Source organism: Equus asinus, chromosome 20, assembly GCF_041296235.1.
Source record: "Equus asinus isolate D_3611 breed Donkey chromosome 20, EquAss-T2T_v2, whole genome shotgun sequence".
NCBI lineage: Eukaryota > Metazoa > Chordata > Mammalia > Perissodactyla > Equidae > Equus > Equus asinus.
In genome coordinates this window covers 82,087,520-82,108,172 of record NC_091809.1, presented here as the reverse complement: position 1 = coordinate 82,108,172, position 20,653 = coordinate 82,087,520, and the positions used below count along the sequence as shown (strand labels likewise).

The window sequence follows — 20,653 nt, the reverse complement described above, 5'->3', positions numbered from 1 at the left end:
AGTATTCTTCTATAATGCTTTTCATTTCTATAAGGTGGGTGATAATGTTCTCACTTTCATTCCCGAGTTTAGTGAGTTGAGTCTTCTCTTTTTCTCCTGGTCGGTCTAGTTTAAGGTTTGTCAATTTTGTTGCTTTTTAAAAAAGAACTAACTTTTGGTTTTGTTGATTTTCTCTCTTGTTTTTGTATTCCCTGTTTCGTGGATCTCTGCTCTAATCTTTATCATTTCTTTTCTCCTTCCTTTGGGTTCAGTTTGTTCTTTTTATTCTAGTTCCTTAAGGTGGAAGATTAGGTAATTGATTTAAGCTCTTCTTTTTGTTTCTTAAATGTAGATGTTTACAGCTATAAATTTCCCTTTGAGCACTTTTTCACTGCATCTCATATATTTTAATATGTTGTGTTTTTGTTTTTATTCATCTTAAAATATTTAGTAATTTATTGTGTGATTTGTTTTTTGACCCACTGGTTGGTTGAGTGTATTGTTTACTTTGTGGTTTGTGAAGTTTTCAAATTTCCTTCTGTTATTGATTTCTAGTTTCATTCCAGTGTAGTCAGAGAAGATACTTTGTATGATTTCAGTTTTTAAAAATTTATTGAGACTTGTTTTGTGGCTGAACATGTGGTCTATCTTGAAGAATGTTCCATGCAAACTTGCATTACAGAATGTGTATATGGCTGTTGTTGGGTGGGGCATTCTGTATGCATCTGTTAGGTCTTGTTGACTTACAGTGTTGTTCTTGTCTTCTCTTTCCTTCTTTATCTTTTGTATGGTTGTGCTATCTATTATTGAAAGTGGGATGTTGATGTCTCCAGCTATTTCTCACTTTAGTTTTGTCAGTTTTTGCTTCATATGTTTTGTTATGATTTAGCTGCATATATATTTATAATCATTTATATCTTCTTGACTCTTTTTTCATTATATAATGTTCTTCTTTGTCTCTTGTAACATTTTTTGTCTTAAGGGCTGTCTGATATTAGTATAACCACTCCAGCTCTCTTTTGGTTGCTGGTTACATGGAATAGCTTTCCAAATCTTTTCGTTTTCAACCTATTTATGTTTTTGGTTCTAAAGTGCATCTCTTGTAGACAGCAAATAGTTGATAATTTAAAAAAAAATCCTTTCTGCCAATCTCTGCCTTTTAATTGGAGCGCTTAATCCGTTTACACTTAATGTAATTATAGGTATGGAGAGGCTTCTGCCATTTTTCTATTTTTATCTTTTTTGTTCTTCATTTCCTCCATTACTACCTTCTTTTGTGTTAGATATTTTCTCATGTAATATTTTGATTCTCTTCTCATTTCTTTTACTGGGTATCTTCTGGTTATTTTCTTAGTGGTTGCTTTGGGAGTTACAATTAACATCTTAATTTTTAACAATCTAGTTCAAATTAATACCAATTTAGTTTTAATGTTATACTTTTCTTCTATCTAGCTCCTTTCCCCCACTGTTGTTGTTATTGTCACAAGTTATATCTTTATAATTGTATACTCATCAAGATAGGTTATGATTGTTTCCTGTATTTGTCTAGTTGAGTAATTTTTAACTGCTAAACCAATCTTGCATTCTTAGAATAAATTTGGTCAATAATGATGTGTCATTGTTTTTTCCTTATAATGTGTTGCTGGTTCAATTTGCTAATATTTTGCTGAGGATTTTTGTGTCTTTGTTCATGAGGGATATTGGTCTATAATTGTGTGTGTGTGTGTTAAGTCTGACAAATTTTAGTTTCAGTAATGCTGGTATTATGAGTTGGAAATTGTTCCCTTTTCTATTTTATAAAGGAGTCTGTGTTAAATTGATGTTATTTCTTAAATGTTTGATAGAATTCATCAGTGAAACAATCTGTACCTAGACCTTTTTTGTGGGAAGATTTTTAATTACTTATTCATTAAAAAAAAAAGACATAGGGTTATTCAAATACTGTTGTTTCATTGTTTGTCAATTTTGGCATGTTGTGTTTTTTTAAGGAATTTGTCTAATTCATCTAAGTTGTCCAATTTGTTAGCATAAAGTTGTTCATAATATTCTTCTCATGACCTTTTAATGTCTGTTGCAATGTAACTTTAAAAAAATGCTAATACTAGTATTATATCAAATATTTCTGTAGTGCTTATTACATACCTTTCACTGTACAAGTATTAACTCTTTTAATTCCCACAGCAATTTGTGAGATAGGTAATATTGTCATCTCCAAATTATAGATGAAGAAACCAAGTTTATACTAAGAGAGCTTAGGTGCCTCTCTCAAGATCACAGAGCTGGTATAGCAAGGGCTTAAACTGTGATCCAGGTGATCTGGGTCCCAAGTCCTTTTTTCTTAACTACTGTCTACTTTGCCTTTCCTGAATGACAGACACCTGTTCTGTTCTTATGGAATTATGCTGTGTTCTCTCCAGAAGCCATCCTTGCTCCCACCACCTTTGTACCACGGAGCGGATATATTTGTTTCTGGTATTCCTAATTAGAACTTGGAATGCCTTTTTCCCCATAAAAATGTTACATATCTTGGCTATGCATACTTGAAATGTTATTATTAATACTTTTCTTCAGTCACATAATATGTTAAAAAGACTTCTGGGGCTTCCCTGGGAAGTTCACCACAATTTATAATGTGAAGCATCGTTTCTGTGGGAAAATATTAGAGGAAATTTATTTTAAATTCACTTGCCTGAAAGGTTAAACTTCAGTTATATGGAAACTGTGCTTAACTTTTTGGAATCTCTTAACGATTTGAATTTACTGAAGTGTTGTAAGTTATAATTGTAAAAAGACAAACGTTACGATTGATTTGTGCACATATTTTATTTCCCTTTGATTAATTTGTTGATTAATGTCTTTCAGGGTTATTCAAATGCTCAGAAGAATATTCTTCTTCAGGTGGATCAGAATTGTGTTCGCAATTCTTATGATGTCTTCTCTTTACTGCGGTAAGAAACTTCTTATAGTCCTCCTGTGTTTTCTAAAGAATCTTCCTCATTTTGAGTTTGTGACATTTCAGTGTGAGGAAATGTATGGGAGCTTTAGAAGCTGTTATTCAGGCTTAGCATTTTTTAGTGAGAGCTTCATAAATTTTGTAGCTGCAGTGATTTAAGTTTATCTCTTTCACAAAGCCTTTGGAAAGCCATTTCCTTTCTCTGGACAGTGAGGGAGAGTGACTGGAAGCCCGTGATCTTAAAACAGGGACATGAGCTGTTTCCGGTCTTCTGCGCTATAAAGAGCAGCAACCAGAGGTACAAAATTAGGTTTATCAAAATCTTAACAACTACAGCATTACTGGAAAAGCCCTGCAACAGCCCTGGACATGGCTTAAGAGTTTTGACCTGCAGTTCATCTTAAAAGGATTGTGTTTGGCAAGGCAAAGGAGCTTTGCATGAATCTCATGCTCAGAGGCTTAACTGCCTCAGCTCTATATTTTCATAATGTCTAGGGTAATTTTGAAAGATTTTTAAATTTGGTTTTAATTTTCAGTGTGGTAGATCATCAAGGACATTTTCCCAGGAGGCAGGCTACCAAAATAAATGCAATTTAAAATAAAGTTAATAGTGACACTCAACCTATGTTCACCCTACTCAGACAGATGGTTCATTGAAATTTGGTTTTGGCAGTATTTCCCTAATGTTTACATAACACATCATAAATTTCAGACCGTTAGACATCCTCTATATATCTACTAGAGGAAGAATCCAGAAGGATGGATTGGGCTCTTGTCCGATTGGATGATTGTTTCTTTTATAAACATTATGAAATGGACCTTTCCTTTGCAAATCTTGAATCTTATTATACATGATGATAGAGAGTTTGGTCACATGGACTCTGTAAATTGCTCTTAAGGGACAATGATTCCAACTAAAGTAACCACACACATTTGATGACTTTTGATTCTTATCTGAGTGAAGTGCTTTCACTTTGACTTCTTAGGATACGTAACAAAATGGACAGGATTTAGTCATTGGATGGTGGAGATAGAAGGCAGGAGGTGTCAAAATAGATAACTCATATTTTTGAGCCTGTTCAGTTTGGGACTACTTTGAATTTTAAGTATTGAAAAGAGGAATGTACGGAAATAGTTTGAAATGTGAGTAAGGCACTAAAATTTCTTGATCTGTAAAATGAGTATAGATACTATTATTTTAAAGATAGTTTCCAATTATGAGGTTGTGTGGTCTTATTAGAGAAACTAATAGAATTAAAAGAAAAAGGAATGCAAAGTCAGTGAGAGGAGGAGGATTTGGGAAGGGTAAGCATCATGGAAGGCAAGAGGATAGAGATTCAAAGAGAAGAAAGCCAGTAGGGAGGCAAGTTGGTCTAATAGAGAAGGCTTTGACTAACCTCACCTCGACTTTAATTATCCCTGGTTTATCCCAATCCATCTAACCTGTGATTCTTCCAAAAGGTGGAAGCAGTGAGTTACAAATTTGTGTAATTTACAAGCATTTTCACATTTGTTATCTTAATCTCTTAGAAGCTTTTTGTGTTCAAGTCAGGGATCAGCCTTTGTTTTCAGTGTAGAAGCTGAGGCCAGGAGGGTTGGATGGTTTATTTATCTGGGGGGCACAGCAAGTAAGAGCCAGTCTGGAGGTTGGTATGGAGGTTTTCTGACAAACAGATTTTGCAGATCCTTTTCACAGTCTCTCTTACTTTGCTAGACTGGTGGTTATAAGGTGTACATAGCATAATGATGGAGAAAATTTTCTGAAAATCATGGAGCCCTCCATAAATACAAAATCATCAGGTTAATTTGGCAGTGCTCGATTATTTAACATTGATCTTGCAATGATGTGGCCCTTGGGGGTTTCGTTCTAGAGTGCCTTCCATATTCCTCAGATGAGTCCACCGTTTGGATTACCTTATTCACAGTGGCCTCGTCACCACTGTGTAAATCATTTATAGCTGGGAACAGATATACTTTTTCTGAACCAGATCAAGTGTCTGTTTATCAACCAAATTACTCAAACCCAGAGAGTTATTCTGAAACTGGAAACTTTAAATTGTACTTGTCAAAGCTAATGAGTAAAATGGAGCTTTTTCTGATAATTCTCTCAGACATTAGTAAAGAGTAACCATCATCTATCTGTTAAATCAAAAGCTCTTCTTTTCCCATGGTTTTGCCAGGATATATATAAATTGCTTGCTGGGAAATTTAATTCTGTGCTGATCAATTTTGTTCGTAGTTTTCCCTCTTTAACTCAGGCAACATTGTTCCTAGATGGAGTCATTTTCTGATGCTTTCTTGGTTTATAAAATTGTTACTTCTTGATCTGTTAATTTTATGTGAAGACACTCAGAGTGTCTGAATTCTTTACTATCACCTGACTCCACGAAAGTCTCAGTGCTATTTGGAGACAGGATTAGAACTCAGGTCTCCTGATTCTGTTTTTTGAGAGTATATTCTAGTTAATAACTTTCACTGTGTTGTTGTGCTGCTAGTGTGCATATATTTCTTCCACTTTTTATGTGTGAATGTCATGGAAAAATAGGAAATCCTGACTAAGGCAAGGCTTTTGGAGTAGCTAAGACAAGGCATTAAATCTCCTTCAGGTGGATGTGTTGTAGGAAAACAGTGACCCGAGGTTTTACTCAGATTCTTTCACCCATAGTTAAGAATTTAGGTTATTTTCAACGTCTGCAAAGTAATAGCAGCTCTTTCCGAATTTATATTCAGGGTGTGTACGGTGATTGAGTTTTTCCTTCTTGACCTTTGGAAATCCCTGGATTCTGGGTTGGTTTTCATTGAAGCAGACATTTAATTAGGAGCCCGCTTACTCATTGTTACATTTAATTTAGGATGTTCACCACAAGGTGTCAGTGTTGCATTGGCATTTGAAATTTCATTTATTTTTAAAGTTTTGAAGTAAGAAAAGTAGGGTTATACATTAAAACTGAGCATTTATTTTTAGAAGTTGCCTTTTTTCTCTCAGTTATTCCTTCTAGGTTAAGGAGTGTCTGCATTTATTAGATTTCTTTCTCCATTGGGTTCTCTTGCTTTTTTTTGTCCTCCTGGTGATAGGCAGTTCTTGAAAGATGATAAAGAGAGGAGGAGTGACGCGGTCAGCTGTGCAGTCCAGAGTTCTGACCGTGGCAACAGTGTGGGGTTGGCCTGAGGGATGAGGCTGGAGCGAGGACACGTCTGTAATCCTCCCTCTTCTCTGAGATGGGAAGATTATTTTTGGTGTTTAAAAACTCATTTTTTTTCCCTTACATGCTTCCTCAAAAGCGTAGCTCCATTGTAGCGAGAGATGTGAGGATAATTCTGGTTTTCTTCTAGCGTAGTTTTTATTGTTTTTTTTTTTCCTTCCCCTCCTACTTTTGCCAGTTTAATAAGTGGAAGTGTGGTGGAGAAGCCGTAAGCCCTCCGTTTGGGTTCCAGTCCTGAAACTGCCGCATGCCTGTAACGGGATGCAAGACTTTGGGCCGGTTACTAACTTTGGTGTGCCTCAAACTACTCTTGTAAAATGGGGACACTGTTTGGCTCATGGGAAGATTACAAGAATTAAATAAAATAAAATACTTGAAACATCCTAGGACAGTTACTGGCATATCGTAAACATTCAATAAATAATAGTTTTCCTTTTCCCTTTACTTGCCCCATCTTGGAGTTAGCTTTCTCCTCTATGATAGTGTTCCTTTTTTGTGTCACCACTAGCTTTTCCAATTTTCAGCATTAATTTCCCTTTCTCTTCTTGCCAGTCTAATGTCTACCACCTCTGCTTTTAGAATCTTTTATTAGTCCTAAACAATCATGATAAAAATTGTTTAACGTGTGCGTGACTTTTCTCCCTAATGATGTCGAAAACTTGGAGGAGGGGATTATTTCAATGGCTATATTTTCTCCTCTTTTTCTATCTTATTAGCAATTCTTGGTTATGTTGGAGTTCCTGTGGATCCTGTTCTGATCCTAGAGCCCTGGGTCCTGTGGGTCCTAGGACTCTTCTGCATTACTCTTTCTGAGTACTCTCTTCTATTACCACAGCTTTTTTTTTTTTTTTTTTTTTGAGGAAGATTAGCCCTGAGCTAACTACTGCCAATCCTTCTCTTTTGGCTGGGGAAGACTGGCCCTAAGCTAATATCCATGCCCATCTTCCTCTACTTTATACGTGGGACGCCTACCACAGCATGGCTTTTGCCAAGCGGTGCCATGTCTGCACCCAGGATCTGAACCGACGAACCCCAGGCCACCGAGAAGCGGAACGTCCGAACTTATCCACTGCGCCATTGGGCCGGCCCCTATTACCACAGCTTTAATGAACATATCCACATGTTAATAACTCTCAAATCTATATCTCTAGTTTCTACCTCTCTTTTGAATTTCTGATCTGTATTTCCCAATGATCATTAGACATTTATACTTTCATGTTCTGGAGGAACCTCAACCCTAACATGTCCAGAGCTACACTCATCGGCTTAATCCTCCTCTTCCTTTCCTTTTCCCTGGTTTGTCTGATAATATTATCGTCATCTCAGGCATCCAAGCGAACATACCCCTCTTTTTTCCTGGACTATTTCCTGACTCCTAACTAGTCTCCCTACTTTCAGTTTTTCCTTCAAGCAATTAATAGCTGTTACTTATTGAGCACTTACTTTGTGCCAGGAACTATTCTAAGTGCTTTACGTTAATCAGCTCTATTAATTCCGACAACAACCCTCTATGGTAAGAACTATACCTGCTCCTATTTATAGATGAAGAAACTGAGGCACGAACGGTCAAGTTACTTGCCCAAGGTCACACAACTAGTTCATGTTATCCTGTCTTCAAACCCAGAGTCTAGTTCCCCAGCCCATATTCTTCTTTTTTTTAAAGATTGGCACCTGAGCTAACAACTGTTGCCAATCTTTTTTTTCTGCTTCATCTCCCCCAAATTCCCCCAGTACATAGTTGTATATTTTAGTTGTGAGTGCCTCCAGTTGTGGCATGTGGGACGCTGCCCCAGCACAGCCCGACGAGCGGTGCCACGTCTGCGCCCAGGATCCGAACCAGCAAAACCTTGGGCCGCTGAAGTGGAGCGCGTGAACTTAACCACTGGGCCACGGGGCTGGCCCCCCCAGCCCATATTCTTAACCAGTGTATTTTACTGTTTTATAGTCTTTTACGTTGCTTTAGTACAGTTCGTCTTTCACATTGCTGCCAGAGTGACCTTTTGTCTTGTTGCTTATTAGGCTTAGAAATCTTTGAGCCATCACATATGGAATCAAGTCCACACTTCTTTTTTTTAAAGATTTTATTTTTCCTTTGTTTCCCCAAAGCCCCCCAGTACATAGTTGTGCACTTTTAGTTGTGGGTCCCTCCAGCTGTGGCACGCAGGACGCCACCCCAGCATGGCCTGATGAGCAGTGCTATGTCCGCGCCCAGGATTCGAACTGGCCAAACCCTGGGCCACCGAAGCGGAGCGCGTGAACTTAGCCACTTGGCCACAGGGCCAGCCCCAAGTCCACACTTGTTAATATGGTATTCAAAGGACGTTGTTATAAACACTGCAGGGACTTGTGCTTTTGTTTCACTTCCTACTACCACTGCCTGTGCGGTTAATAGTAGGGTTTACTGAGCTCTTCCTGTGTTACAATTAGTTCTTCATTGTCCAATTCTCTCTCCTCTCAGCACCTCCAGACGGAGAGCTCTGTTAGGCAAGAATTCTTGTGTTATCGATCTTTGTATTAGCCCTATCACAGTGCGTATCATATATACTAATCAGATAAAAATGCTGCTTTATTGATCAAATTGAACTGTTTGTCGGGTTACAAAGCACTAGAGTTCTATTGTTCCTCTTACTGGTTTGCATCTGGCAAAACGAGAGTTGTAAAAAGTTTCTAGGCTATTATCTAGAAAGTGTTGAAAATGCAATTGGATCTCTAAATCTTCAGCTGCCTCTTTTCTTTCTGTCGATACCCTCCACGTAACATCTGGTGAGATTTCAGGATTTTGTGCCCTTTATTCTCACTCCTTATGTAGATTTTTCTGGAAGATCTTTATCTGGCTGCCTGAAGGCAAATTGCTCCCCCCGCCAACTTTCATAGAAAATGCTTTATCCTATAAAATTTAAAAGGGAAATGCTTACATTGAATCAATTATTCTTAGGATAATGTTTAGAGAACAGAGGGGATAAGATACAGAAGTGCATACCTGTCTGTGGAGTTTGGGACGTGATAACCAGCTCTTGGGTTTTGGGGAGAGCTCTCCCTCTCCCCACCTGATGATCTCTCCCTAGGGAGTAACTGCAGGTAAACGGTGTATGGCTGAGAAGCCAGCTCTAGCAAAAGATGTCGTAATATTTACGTACTAAAACATATTCCTTTGTGTTCATTGTAGAGACTACCGTCTGACCTGGTATCTGTGTGCACATTTTTAATAACCAGAAGGGGAATTGGGACGATTAGGTTGAGGCGGACAGACACACTGACAGCAGGGAGGAGTGAAAGCTGGTCGTTTGCTGTTTGCTCTTTGATTCTGGAATACAGCTGAGTGAGAAGTCATATTAGCTACCCTCCTGCCTTTATAGTCGCTATGTTTGGATTCATAAACAGCTCACTGTCACTGCTCCACATAAAAGAAGGACAGGGGAGAAATAGTCCTACTGTAAAGAAGGACAAACTAAGTGAAAAAGCATAGCCAGCTTACCTCTTGTATGTCTGAGCAGCAGTCCTTTACCCGAGCTCAGCTCCGTGTTGCCATTCATAACTGAAGTGAGTGATGGGAATTGTCGAGTGCACTAGGTTAGTTTTCACTAATGCTATTTGCATTTAACAGATGAGGAAACTGAGGCTTAGGAAGGTGAAGAGACTTGCCAGGCACCACAGGACGAATGAGTGTTAAAGCAGGTTTGAATAAAGGTCTGCCAGGTTCCTGTGTGGGAGCTTTTTTCCTTTATGCCATTTTGATGCCAAATCATCAGTAAAATATAATGTGATTATTAGAGCCTATGTGGGAAAGCAGGGGGATGTGATAAGTTTTAGAAAGGTTTTCAGTCAAAATTTAAAATGAGAAAATTTTGGTATTTAATGTAAGTTTTGATTTAACAAAATTGGTATTGGTGTGTAATAGCACATTTTATTCTTATTCATCTTTCTCTCTACACACACGTGTCTACATACATGTAAAGACACATATATAAACATATGTTTACAAAAATAGAATTTTATCAAAATACTGGAGTAATTTTCGGTGCAGGTGTTGTTTTCTTCTTTTGACTTTTAGGCTTGTCTTCTTCCTTGAACCCTTCTCTCCCACAACTCTGCCAAAAAACCACCAGCTCTAGACTGTTTGTGTCCCCTCCAGATCCATACGTTGAAACCTAATCCCCAGTGTGATGGTGTTTGGAGGTGGGGCCTTTGGGAGGTGAGCAGGCCCTGAGGGCGGCTCCCTCAAGAATGGGATTAGTGCCCTTATAAAGGAAGCCCAGGCAGATCCCTGCCCCTCCCACCATGTCAGGGTATAGTGAAAAGACAGCTGTCTGTGAACCAGGGTACGGGCTCTCACCGACCCCGACCGTGCTGGGGCCTTGACTTACTTCCAGGACTGTGAGAAACAAATTTCTGTTGTTTGTGAGACACCCAGTCTATGGTATTTTGTTATAGCAGCCTGAGGTAAAATGCTTCCCAAACACAGAACACACGTCCACGTGACCCCTAGGCACTCATTCATCCATGTTCAATATCTGATGTGTATCTGTCTGTTTTTCCCATGGTCTCTAAGTATATGTCATGGATATCACTATATACATATATTCATATATGTGTGTGTGTATATTAAGAGTTTTAATTGCTGTTTTACAAAATTGGAGTGAATATTATATACCTAACTCTACATCTTGCTTTTCTTGTGCAATATTTAATGTACAGATCTTTTCAATTCACTCTTTTAATGGTTTCCTAATAGTTCGTGGTGAGCGTGTACCATATTTTTCAACCATTACCCTATTTACTCTGACTTTGGTGTTTTTGTTTGTTTTGCCAGTAGGCGCAATACTGCAGTAAATATTTATATACATACATATCCTTATATTTATCATGTGTTTATTTCTGTGGATTAAATTTTTAGGAGTAAGATTTATGAGTCAAAGGGTATGTATAATTTTAGTTTTAAGAGATATCAGTTGTTTTCCCAAAGCGCACAAATAAGATGTGGTGTTACTTCTCACCCTGCGTCCCTGCTGGCAGTGTGCATCAGCGTTGTTTTGTGATTGTTTTATTAATCTGATGACTGTGACGCCTCAGTTTCTTTGCTTTTCATTAGCCTCACTGCGAGTGCTCAGTTTGAGCTGCAAGTGAAAGTGAACATCTTTTTCTGAGTTTCTTGGCCATTTAGTGTATTCTTCTGTGAATTTGCCTATTCGTCTGCTTTATCTATTTTTTTATTGAGTTTCTTGGATTTTTTTCATAAATTTTTAATAATCCTTGGTATTTTTTCCAAATCTATCAATTACGTCTTGACTTAGTGTACCTTATACAAGAAGTTTATATTTGTTATATTGTATAACTCTTTTTTCTTTTGTATATTCTGGGCACTCTGTCTTGGTTGAAGAGATCTCTCTTATACCTTGGTTGTACATATATTTTCTAAGTTTCCTTTTGAGGTTTATATTATTTTACTTTTTAAATTAAATCTTTAATACATTTGGAATTATTCTTAAATACATTGTGTAGATATTCCATATATGGTGAGGTAGAGATTAATTTTTTTCACAGATGAATATCCAGTTGTGCTAGTAACTTCCTCTTCCTGTTGAATTTAAATACTACCTTGTCATATGTCATATGTTAAAAGCTCATATTGGGGCCCGGTGGTGCAGCGGTTAAGTGTGCATGGTCTGCTTCGGCAGCCCGGGGTTCACCAGTTCGGATCCTGGGTGGGGACATGGCACTGCTTGTCAAGCCATGTTGTGGTAGGCGTCCTACATATAAAGTAGAGGAAGATGGGCACGGATGTTAGCGCAGGGTCAGTCTTCCTCAGCAAAAAGAGGAGGATTGGCAACAGATGTTAGCTCAGGGCTAATCTTCCTCAAAAAAAAAAAAAACAGTATTAAAAAAAAAAGCTCATATATCCTGGGATCCATTTCTGGATTCTCTCTTTTTTTCCTGATCTTTTTGTCTATTTCTTTGCAAATTTCAGATTGACTTAATTACAGTGGTGTTTTGGTATGTTCTAATATCAAGTAAGACAAGGCCCCCTCTTGCTACTGTTTTCATATTTTTTTTGGCTATTCACAGAACTTTATCTTTCATATGAACTTTAAGGTTATTTTATCCTATTCTGAGGGAAAAAAGGCTTTATTGGAATTCTAATGGGAACTTTTGTATTCATTGACTTTTTATATTTTGGGAGAGCTGTCATTTTTATGATGTTAGCATTCCCATCCAAGATATGGTATGTCTTATATTTGTTCACATTTTATTTTATTCCTTCAATAAGATTTTATAAAAGTTCTCTTCATATGGTCATGTGCCTTTCCATTAAAATTGTTCTTAAGTATAGTTTTTACACTATTTTGTGTAACGTATATTTTCCATTTCCATTATGTGCTTATTACTGTTATAGGGGAAAGCTATAATTTTAAGAAAATCTTATATTCAGACTATATCAAATTATTTTTGTTGTTTTTTAAGGAAAGCTCTCTTTGATTTTCTTGTCATGCACTCATTATCATCAATAAAAAGGGTAGGTTTATCTGTTCCCTTCCAATTTTTATACATATTTTCTAGCCTTACAGTTTATATATATCACGATATATATATCTATCATTTTTACAGTAAAAAAGGTTTACTGAATTTACTAAACCTTTTAGAACTTTCAAAATAATGTTGAAAAGTAGTGGGCATAGTGAGCATTCTAGTCCAATTCTTATTTTAATCGAAAATGTTCAGGGGCCGGCCCTGTGGCCCAGTGGTTAAGATCGTGCGCTCCGCTTTGGTGGCCCAGGGTTTCTCTGATTCGGATCCTGGGTGCGGACATGGCACCACTCATCAGGCCACATTGAGGTGGCATCCCACATGCCACAACTAGATGGACCCACAACTAAAATATATAACTATTTACTGGGGGGATTTTGGGAGAAAAAGCAGAAAGAAAAAAAGGAAGATTGGCAACAGTTGTTAGCTCAGGTGCCAATCTTTAAAGAAAAAAAAGTGTTCAGCATTTTGCTGTTGAGAGTATTTTCTGTTAATTTAGAAAATAAATAGCTCTTCCTATAAATTTAACTTCTCAATTTTTTGTTTTTGTTTTGGTGAGGGAGATTGGCCCTGAGCTCACATCTGTTGCCAATCTTCCTCTTTTTTCTTTTTTCTCCCCAAAGCCCCAGTACATAGTTGTATATCCTAATTGTAGGTCATTCTAATTCTTCTGTGTGGGATGCCACCTCAGCATGGCTTGATGTGCAGGTCTGTGGCCAGGATCTGAACTGGTGAACCTGGGCTGCCAAAGTGGAGTGCATGAACTTAACCACTTGGCCACGGGGCTGGCCCCTTTAACTTTTTTCTTAGGAATGGATGCTAAATTTTTGGAAATGCCTTTCCACGTTTATTAACATTATATATTTTTCTCCCTTTAATTTATAGTTGCAATAAGGTGTGTATATTTCCTGATACTTTACTGCATTACTAATTATTTATAGGTTATTCTTTTAGATTTTTTTTTAAAGATTGGCACCTGAGCTAACATCTGTTGCCAATCTTCTTTTTTTCCAAAAAAAAAAATTCTTCTCCCAAAGCCCCCCAGTACATAGTTGCATATTCCAGTTGTAGGTCCTTCTAGTTCTACTATGTGGGACGCCACCTCAGTGTGGCCTGATGAGCAGTGCTAGGTCCACGCCCAGGATCCGAACCCACAAAACTCCGGGCTGCTGAAGCGGAACACGTGAACTTAACCACTTGGCCACGGGGCCAGCCCCAGGTTATTCTTTTAGTCACTACTATAAGTGAGATTGGTATACAGTATTCGTGGTAGTAATAGTAGGGATTTTTTGAGGGGGGAGGGTGGGGTAGGTAATCACGTTTTCTAAGATTGTAAAATTGGGAAGCTTTTCATCTTTTTCTATGACCCTAATCTATAAAATGATAAGAACAGCATGTATCTCATTGGGTAGTTTGGAGGATTAAATGAATTAACATGAAATGCTTAGTCCAGTGCCTGAGTATGGGTAGCACTGTATGTGATGGCTATTAGCTGAAACACATTAAGTAATTTGGGGAATTTTCAGTTCTTTAAAGTTTTGTTAGAATTTGGCTATTAAATCATCTAGTTCAGATGCCTTCTGTAATGATAAATCTGACTCTCCTACCTTTAGTACTATTTGCTCTGTCCGTTTTTCCTACTTCTTCATGGTTTATTCTTGGCAATTTATTTTTTGCCCAGAAGCCATTTATTTTCTCTAGATTTTTAAATTTATTGCTGAAACAGTGCATATAGTTTGTTTTATAATTCTCTTAATCATTTCAATAATTTAGAGCACATTTTCTAATAAAGCCCAGAAACTAGTATTTCAGTTAGAAATATTGTTATACTATGAACTCTTTTTGGACTGGATACTTTCTGGCGTTAAAGTTATAATACTTTTTTTGTGTGAGCTAAAACAAAATATTTGAGATCCTTTTTGCCTTTAAAATTTTTCTCAGAATGAGAATGGAGAACATAAACAACATAAGTTTAGGGAATTTATATCTCTAGTTTACAATTTTGTCCCCAGCATATAGCACTAATCTGGCTCAGGATAGATAACTCAGTTAATATTTGTTAATGGATATTTGTTAAATGGATAAGTGATTGAATTAATGAATGAATGGATGAAATGCAGTTCAGTTGTATAATAACTGAATTACAAGTAGGTTTTTGGAGGACTTTTTTTTTTTTTTTCTGAGGAAGATTAGCCCTGTGAGCCCTGAGCTAACATCTGTCACGAATCTTCCTCTTTTTTTTGTGTGAGGAAGATTAGCTGTGAACCAACATCCGTGCGGGGCTTCCTCTACTTTATATGTGGGATGCTACCACAGCATGGCTGAGGAGTGGTGTAGGTCTGTGCCCAGGATCCGAACCCATGAACCTGGGCTGCTGAAGCAGAATGTGCTGAACTTAACCACCGCACCACCGGGCAGGCCCCTGGAGGAATTTTTAAATGGTAGATCTTTAATCACCTTTCCAAAGATAATTAATACTAACCTGGGATATGTTCTCCCACAATTATAGTAAGTTTTGAATATAAAGTATTGGAGTACTTAATTTTAAGCAAAGCACTTGCTAATGAAAGTCCTGTAGAGGCATCGTGTGGTAAATTAACTCCAGTTTGTTAAATGAGTTAACCAGTAGTCGTGACTTGCTCGTAGATCTCATAGTCCTTAACTAAAACCTTTTGTAGGCTGTTCATGCTGCTATGTCTCTTTTCTCTTGCGTGCTGAATGTTCGACAGGGAGTGGAAACTCAACAGTGGATAAATTAAATGAGCCCTCCTCAAAGCAGCGTTCAGAGCTCCTGGCTCAGAGCAGTAGTCAGTTTTCAGATGTTGTTGGAACGGTGAAAGAAGTGTGTAAAATCAGTGTAAAGAGGTAAAGAGCATCCTTTGAGGGCAGTAAGTTATGAGTAGTCTTCTGCCCAAGAGATGTTCTCGGTCCCCGCCCCTGTCCTTCAGCTCTGGCTTGAATTCACAGGGTCGCTTTACTGAGGCTGCTCTGTTTAAGATGTCACTGCAAATTAAGGCTTTACTCTCACACCCCTCGTAGCTGCCTTGTAACTTCTACATTCCCACTGGTGCCAGGCATGTTCCAAGGCAGCTGTCCAACGTTTAGTGATTTCACCCTAATGTCTCTGCCAGTAAAAATAACCAGTTACCATTAAACACCTACCCCACCCATAACTTGATTTTTACTTGCTGTTTTATTAAGAGAACTTATCAGAGATTTTAGGAGAATTAATACATTGTGCTCTTCAGGGTATCATCTGGCCCTTGGAGTAACCTTTATGCTAAAAGTGGGATGTTTTACCTTTGAAGAGAATCTGAGACTCAACGTGTTTATCTGTTGAGCAGAGTGGACATTGTGATAACCTCATTCCTACAGTTGATTCTTTATGACTGGAAGTGTTCTATTAACATGAGAAGCCAGATTCTTACTTTGGGGACTTATATTCTAGTAGGCCAGATTAACAGACACAGCAAGCAAGGAGTCTTACATTCTTTGAGAAGTTAATAATAATTTCTAAATATTTTCTTGGTATTTTAGGAATAAGTCATAATCCCATCCTTTTCTATGCCTACACAGGTGGTAGGGAAATAAAGTAATATTTGAGTATCTAAAATATGAAAGGCGCTTAAATGCTAAAACTTAGCATGCCTATTTTCATAATATTCACAATACCATGCTACTATTATAATGCTATTCTACTGGTAAGCACATTGCAGCTTGGAAAATTTGAGCTAGGTTGTTATTCAGAAGCTGGATCTTTCCAATGGCAAAGGCCTTTCCAATATATTCCTCCATCTCATGTGGAAGAATTCCCTGTGACCTTCCTTTCTCTCCTTGAGACTGCCTAACAGCACCCGTACCCCTTCCAGTGAAATGTCTTTGGTGGTGCACCTGACTGTAAAATGGGGAGGCGTTTCTTAGAGAGTCTTGTGGCACTTGCACAATGGAGGCATTCAGAATAGGCTTTCCCAGAGCCGTCCATAGTATGCTTAACATACTCTTCACCTCTCCACCTCTCCGTGCTGGGAGGGTTAACCAAAGCCTATAGGTTTGCTGTTGAGGAGTGTCTCTATAACTGTGTGACCACAGGGTTCTTTTACTTCTTTTCCCTCAGTATGGTAAGTGTGAAGTGATTAGACACAATGATTCTTCCTTAGTTGGCATCTCTGTTTTCTAGCTCCCATCCCCTAAATTCTGACTCGGCAAGAAGCACACTAACACCATAGAGGCAAAGGGACTTTTCCATGGTAGCACTGATTTTCCTGTCTCAGAGATTCCTTGACTCTAGTGACAGAATCAGATGTGGACCTTGGAGTAGAGCTGGCTTTAAATAGTTTATGAGAACATGTTGAGATTTAAAGTTATGAAAAATTCACTGTAAGCCAAGAAATCGACTCAATGGCTTTCAAAAAGGAGCTAAGGTTATCTTATGTTGCAGTAATTAAAATGTACTGTCCAGATCAAGGGAAGTAATAGTCTTCTGGACTTTGTGTTCATTAGATCATATTTGGAATATCCTGTGTAAGCCCCAGTTTACTTTGATGAGAAGGAGCCAGAGGAGGTGGCCAGGGTGATGAGGGGATTGAAAAGAGTCCTATGAAAGGAGTGAGGAATAAAGGATGTTTAGCTTGGAGAAGAGAGGACTTCGGGAATATGGTTGCTGTCTTTAAACTAAAGAGTTATTTAATTAATTTGGCAAACAGTTATTGAGTAATAATAGTAAAATAGACACATTTATTGAATATGCATTGTCAGGTAAATCCTTTCCATGCTTTATCTCGTTTAATCCTCAAAGCAAACCTATGAGATTGATGCTATTTTTTGTTATCCCTGTTTTGCTAATAAGGAAACAGATCCAGAAAAGGGAATTGACTTGCCTAAGGTTGCCTTGTGACAGAGCCAGCCGGATTTTCTGACACTTTTTTCCTTTCTTCTATGCTGCCACCTATATTCTTGAGGCTTTGGGCTTTTTCTGAAGGGATGTAATTTGGAAGAGAAAAAGTATATAGGCGTATTGTTCCTCTGGGTAGAATAATGATAGCGCTAAGTGGGACAGAGAGTACTGAGGATGGTAGGATGAGTTATTTTAGATAGGGTGGTCAGGGAAGACCTCACTGAGAAGAAAAGATTTGAACAAAGACTTGAAGAAGATAAGGCAGCAAGTTGTGTGGGTATCTGTGGAAAGAACATTGCAGAGAGCGGAAATAGCCGGTATAAAAGCCCTGAGGTGGGAGTGAGGCTGGTTGTTGCAAGGACAGCTAAGAGGTCAGTCTAGCTTGAGCAGAGTGAGCAAAGTTGGCAGAGCTCAGATCTTGTAGAGTTTTAGTTTTTTTCTCAGCATAATGGGAAGATGTTGAGGGTTTGAGCAAGGGAGTGTGGTGATGCGATTTTTATTTGAAGAAAATGACTCTGGCATGGAGAATAGATGAGTGGGGTGGGGAGAGTGGCAGGAGCGAGCTTAGTTAAGAGACTATTGTAGCATCCAGGCAAGAGATGAGAGTGATCACGCTGGTCTGGTAGCAGCTGAAGTAAATGAAGAGAAGTGGTTATATTCCTGACATATTTTGAAGTTGGAGCTAACCAGACTTGGTGATGGATTAGACCTGGGGTATGAGAGAAATTGGAGTTAAGGATATTTGGTCTGAGCAACTAGGGGAATTGTGGTGGTATATATGAAAATAAGTGGTGTGAGATTCCTGAGGGAAGGGGGAGCAGGTAATGAGGAATTGAGAGTGTATTTGCGACATGTTAGGTTTGGGTGAGATGTGCATTAGTTATGAAAGTGGAGGTTCTGAGAAGGCAGTGGGATATGCAGTTTTGATCTCAGGGGCCAATTGGTGCCAGAGATAGGAATTTGGGAATTGTATCAGTCAAGATTCAGTGTAGGAAACATAAACCACTCTAGATATTTTCATCAGGAAGAGATTTAATGCAGAGAATTGGGTATTTATAGAATGATAAGAGGGCTGGAGGAGTAGAGTTGGAGGGTTGCTGCTAGGCTTCAGGGACACACTACCACTCGGCTTCAAGGTCAACCCACCACAGCTGTGATCCAGTGATCGTGAAACTGCTGCTGGTGAAATAGCCGTTCCACACCCACCAGACACCTGAATGAGAAAACTGGGTCCTGCAGGAACTCCTATGGGAGAGAGCTTGTCACTGCTACTGGAAGAGTGGCCTCCACCCGTTCCACCTTCCAGACTTTGCTCGAGGTTCTCCAACATTTAAGAAGAGGAGGATGTAGCAGAGGACAAGGGCAGCTCATGAGGTCAGGGTAAATCTGGGACAACATGGTGTCCCAGAGCCAAAGTAAGTTATTGTCAAGAGAATGATCAACTGAATCAAATGGTGTTGATCGGTTGAGTAAGATGAGGGCTGAGAGTTGAACGCTGAATTGAGCAACTTGGAGCTCACTGGTGACATTTACGAGAGCACTTTTGGTGGCGGTGTAGGACCAGGTTAAGGAGATAATCGGAGTGAGGAAATGAAGACAAGAAATCTAGACTACTCTTGTGAAATTTTTCTGTACAGAGGAGGAGCAGGGAAATGGTACTAAAGCTGGAGAGAAATGGAGGGTCAGGTTAGCGTGGTCACGTGCTGAAGGAAAGTTTGTAGATGCATGAGAAAGAGAGGGTCTAGTAGCAGGCACAGAAACCTTTGATAAGGGAAAGACGGGGAATCCACTGTACGAGTGGCCTGAGGAAGAAGGGCTGCACCTGTGGGGAACGCAGAGTACGTGGGTACGTATACAGAATCACATGGTAGACTTGGTAATAGGAGAATGCGTAAGTTGTCCTCTCACTGCTTCTGTCCTTCAGGAGGGTCCTCAGCCAGGTAGAAGGAAGGTGGAAGGAATGCATAAGGATTGAAGAGAAAAGAGAAGGTTTAAAATGGTCATCTTAGAGAATGAGAGAGTGAATTAACTAGACGCGTTAGTTCTGACTTTAGCCTGCATCAGAATCAGCTGGAGGGCTTGTTATAACACTGATTGTTGTGCCCCGCCCCCAAGGTTCCTGATCCCTTAGGTCTGAGGTGAGGCTGGGGAATTTACATTTGTAGCTCTCCCAGGTGAACCTGATGCTTCTGGTCCAGGGACCATACTTTGGTTATAAATTTAATGGAGGCCATTCAGCATGCTGAGTGTATTTCTCCAGCTGTCTTCAGCCACTTGGGTGCAAAGGTGAAGAAGGCAATGAGTTGAATTTAACCAGGAAAGGGTTTTGCTAGGTGAATTCAAGGGGAAGAAGAGAGGGCCATAGGAGTGATTTATAACGATGGACCATAGAATCTAAGCTGGATAAGGAGAGAAGTGAGGACATGAAGGAAGTGGTGGTCAGTGGAAAAGTGGTAGGCTTAATGGATTGGAAGTTCTGGTGGTGAGAGTGAATTGTTGGAGTGAAGGGATCTGGAAATATGGAGTGTAGTGTGGTGATTAGAGGTTGGGATGCTTGAAATTGAGGTTTTAAAGCTGCTGCAGTTATTAATTATGATTTGAAGTAAGAGAATCAATGGCTGAACTGAGTGGAGGTCAAGAATCTGAGAGGTTGAGTATTGGATGGATCTTTTATGTTGGTGTAGAAGTCATCAAGAACAATGGCAGGAGTAGTGATGGAGAGAAAGATGGTGTCAGGTGCTAAAATCTTTAATTGCTAACCTGGAATGGGAGGACCGTAGATAGCAGCAAGAAGGGGAAGTGGCATAATCAGTGTGTGCATTAAAGGGACGAAGGCTTTTTAGGGAGAGCAGCAGTTTGAAGCAGCAGTGGGTTGCAAGGAAGACATCTGCTTCATCTCCAAGCTCAGTGTTAGGGTGTAGGTGGAAACACATGAGCCCCACTTGACTCATACATGATCTTGTTTCTCACAACAGCCCTGTAACAGTAGGTATTATTATCCCCATTTTTACGGATGAGAAAACCGAGGCTTAAAATAACTGGCCTGACAGTCATAGCTTGTGAATATTGGAGGTGGCATCATGTGAGTCCAGTGGAAGCCAA

The 20,653-nt window shown here is 39.0% G+C and overlaps 1 protein-coding gene across 11 annotated transcripts in view; it reads left to right on the top strand.

The window, feature by feature from the left end:
• UVRAG (UV radiation resistance associated) overlaps window positions 1–20,653 on the top strand; it is a 309,656-nt gene that overhangs the window by 77,650 nt on the left and 211,353 nt on the right. For all 11 annotated transcript variants that reach the window (XR_011495820.1, XR_011495819.1, XM_070490660.1 and 8 more), the window contains one exon: window positions 2,842–2,927. Coding sequence is in view for 9 of the 11 variants with exons in the window: in XM_070490660.1 (XP_070346761.1) it covers window positions 2,842–2,927 (86 nt within the window). In the remaining 2 variants the exon portion in view is untranslated. The remainder of the gene's footprint in view (window positions 1–2,841; window positions 2,928–20,653) is intronic.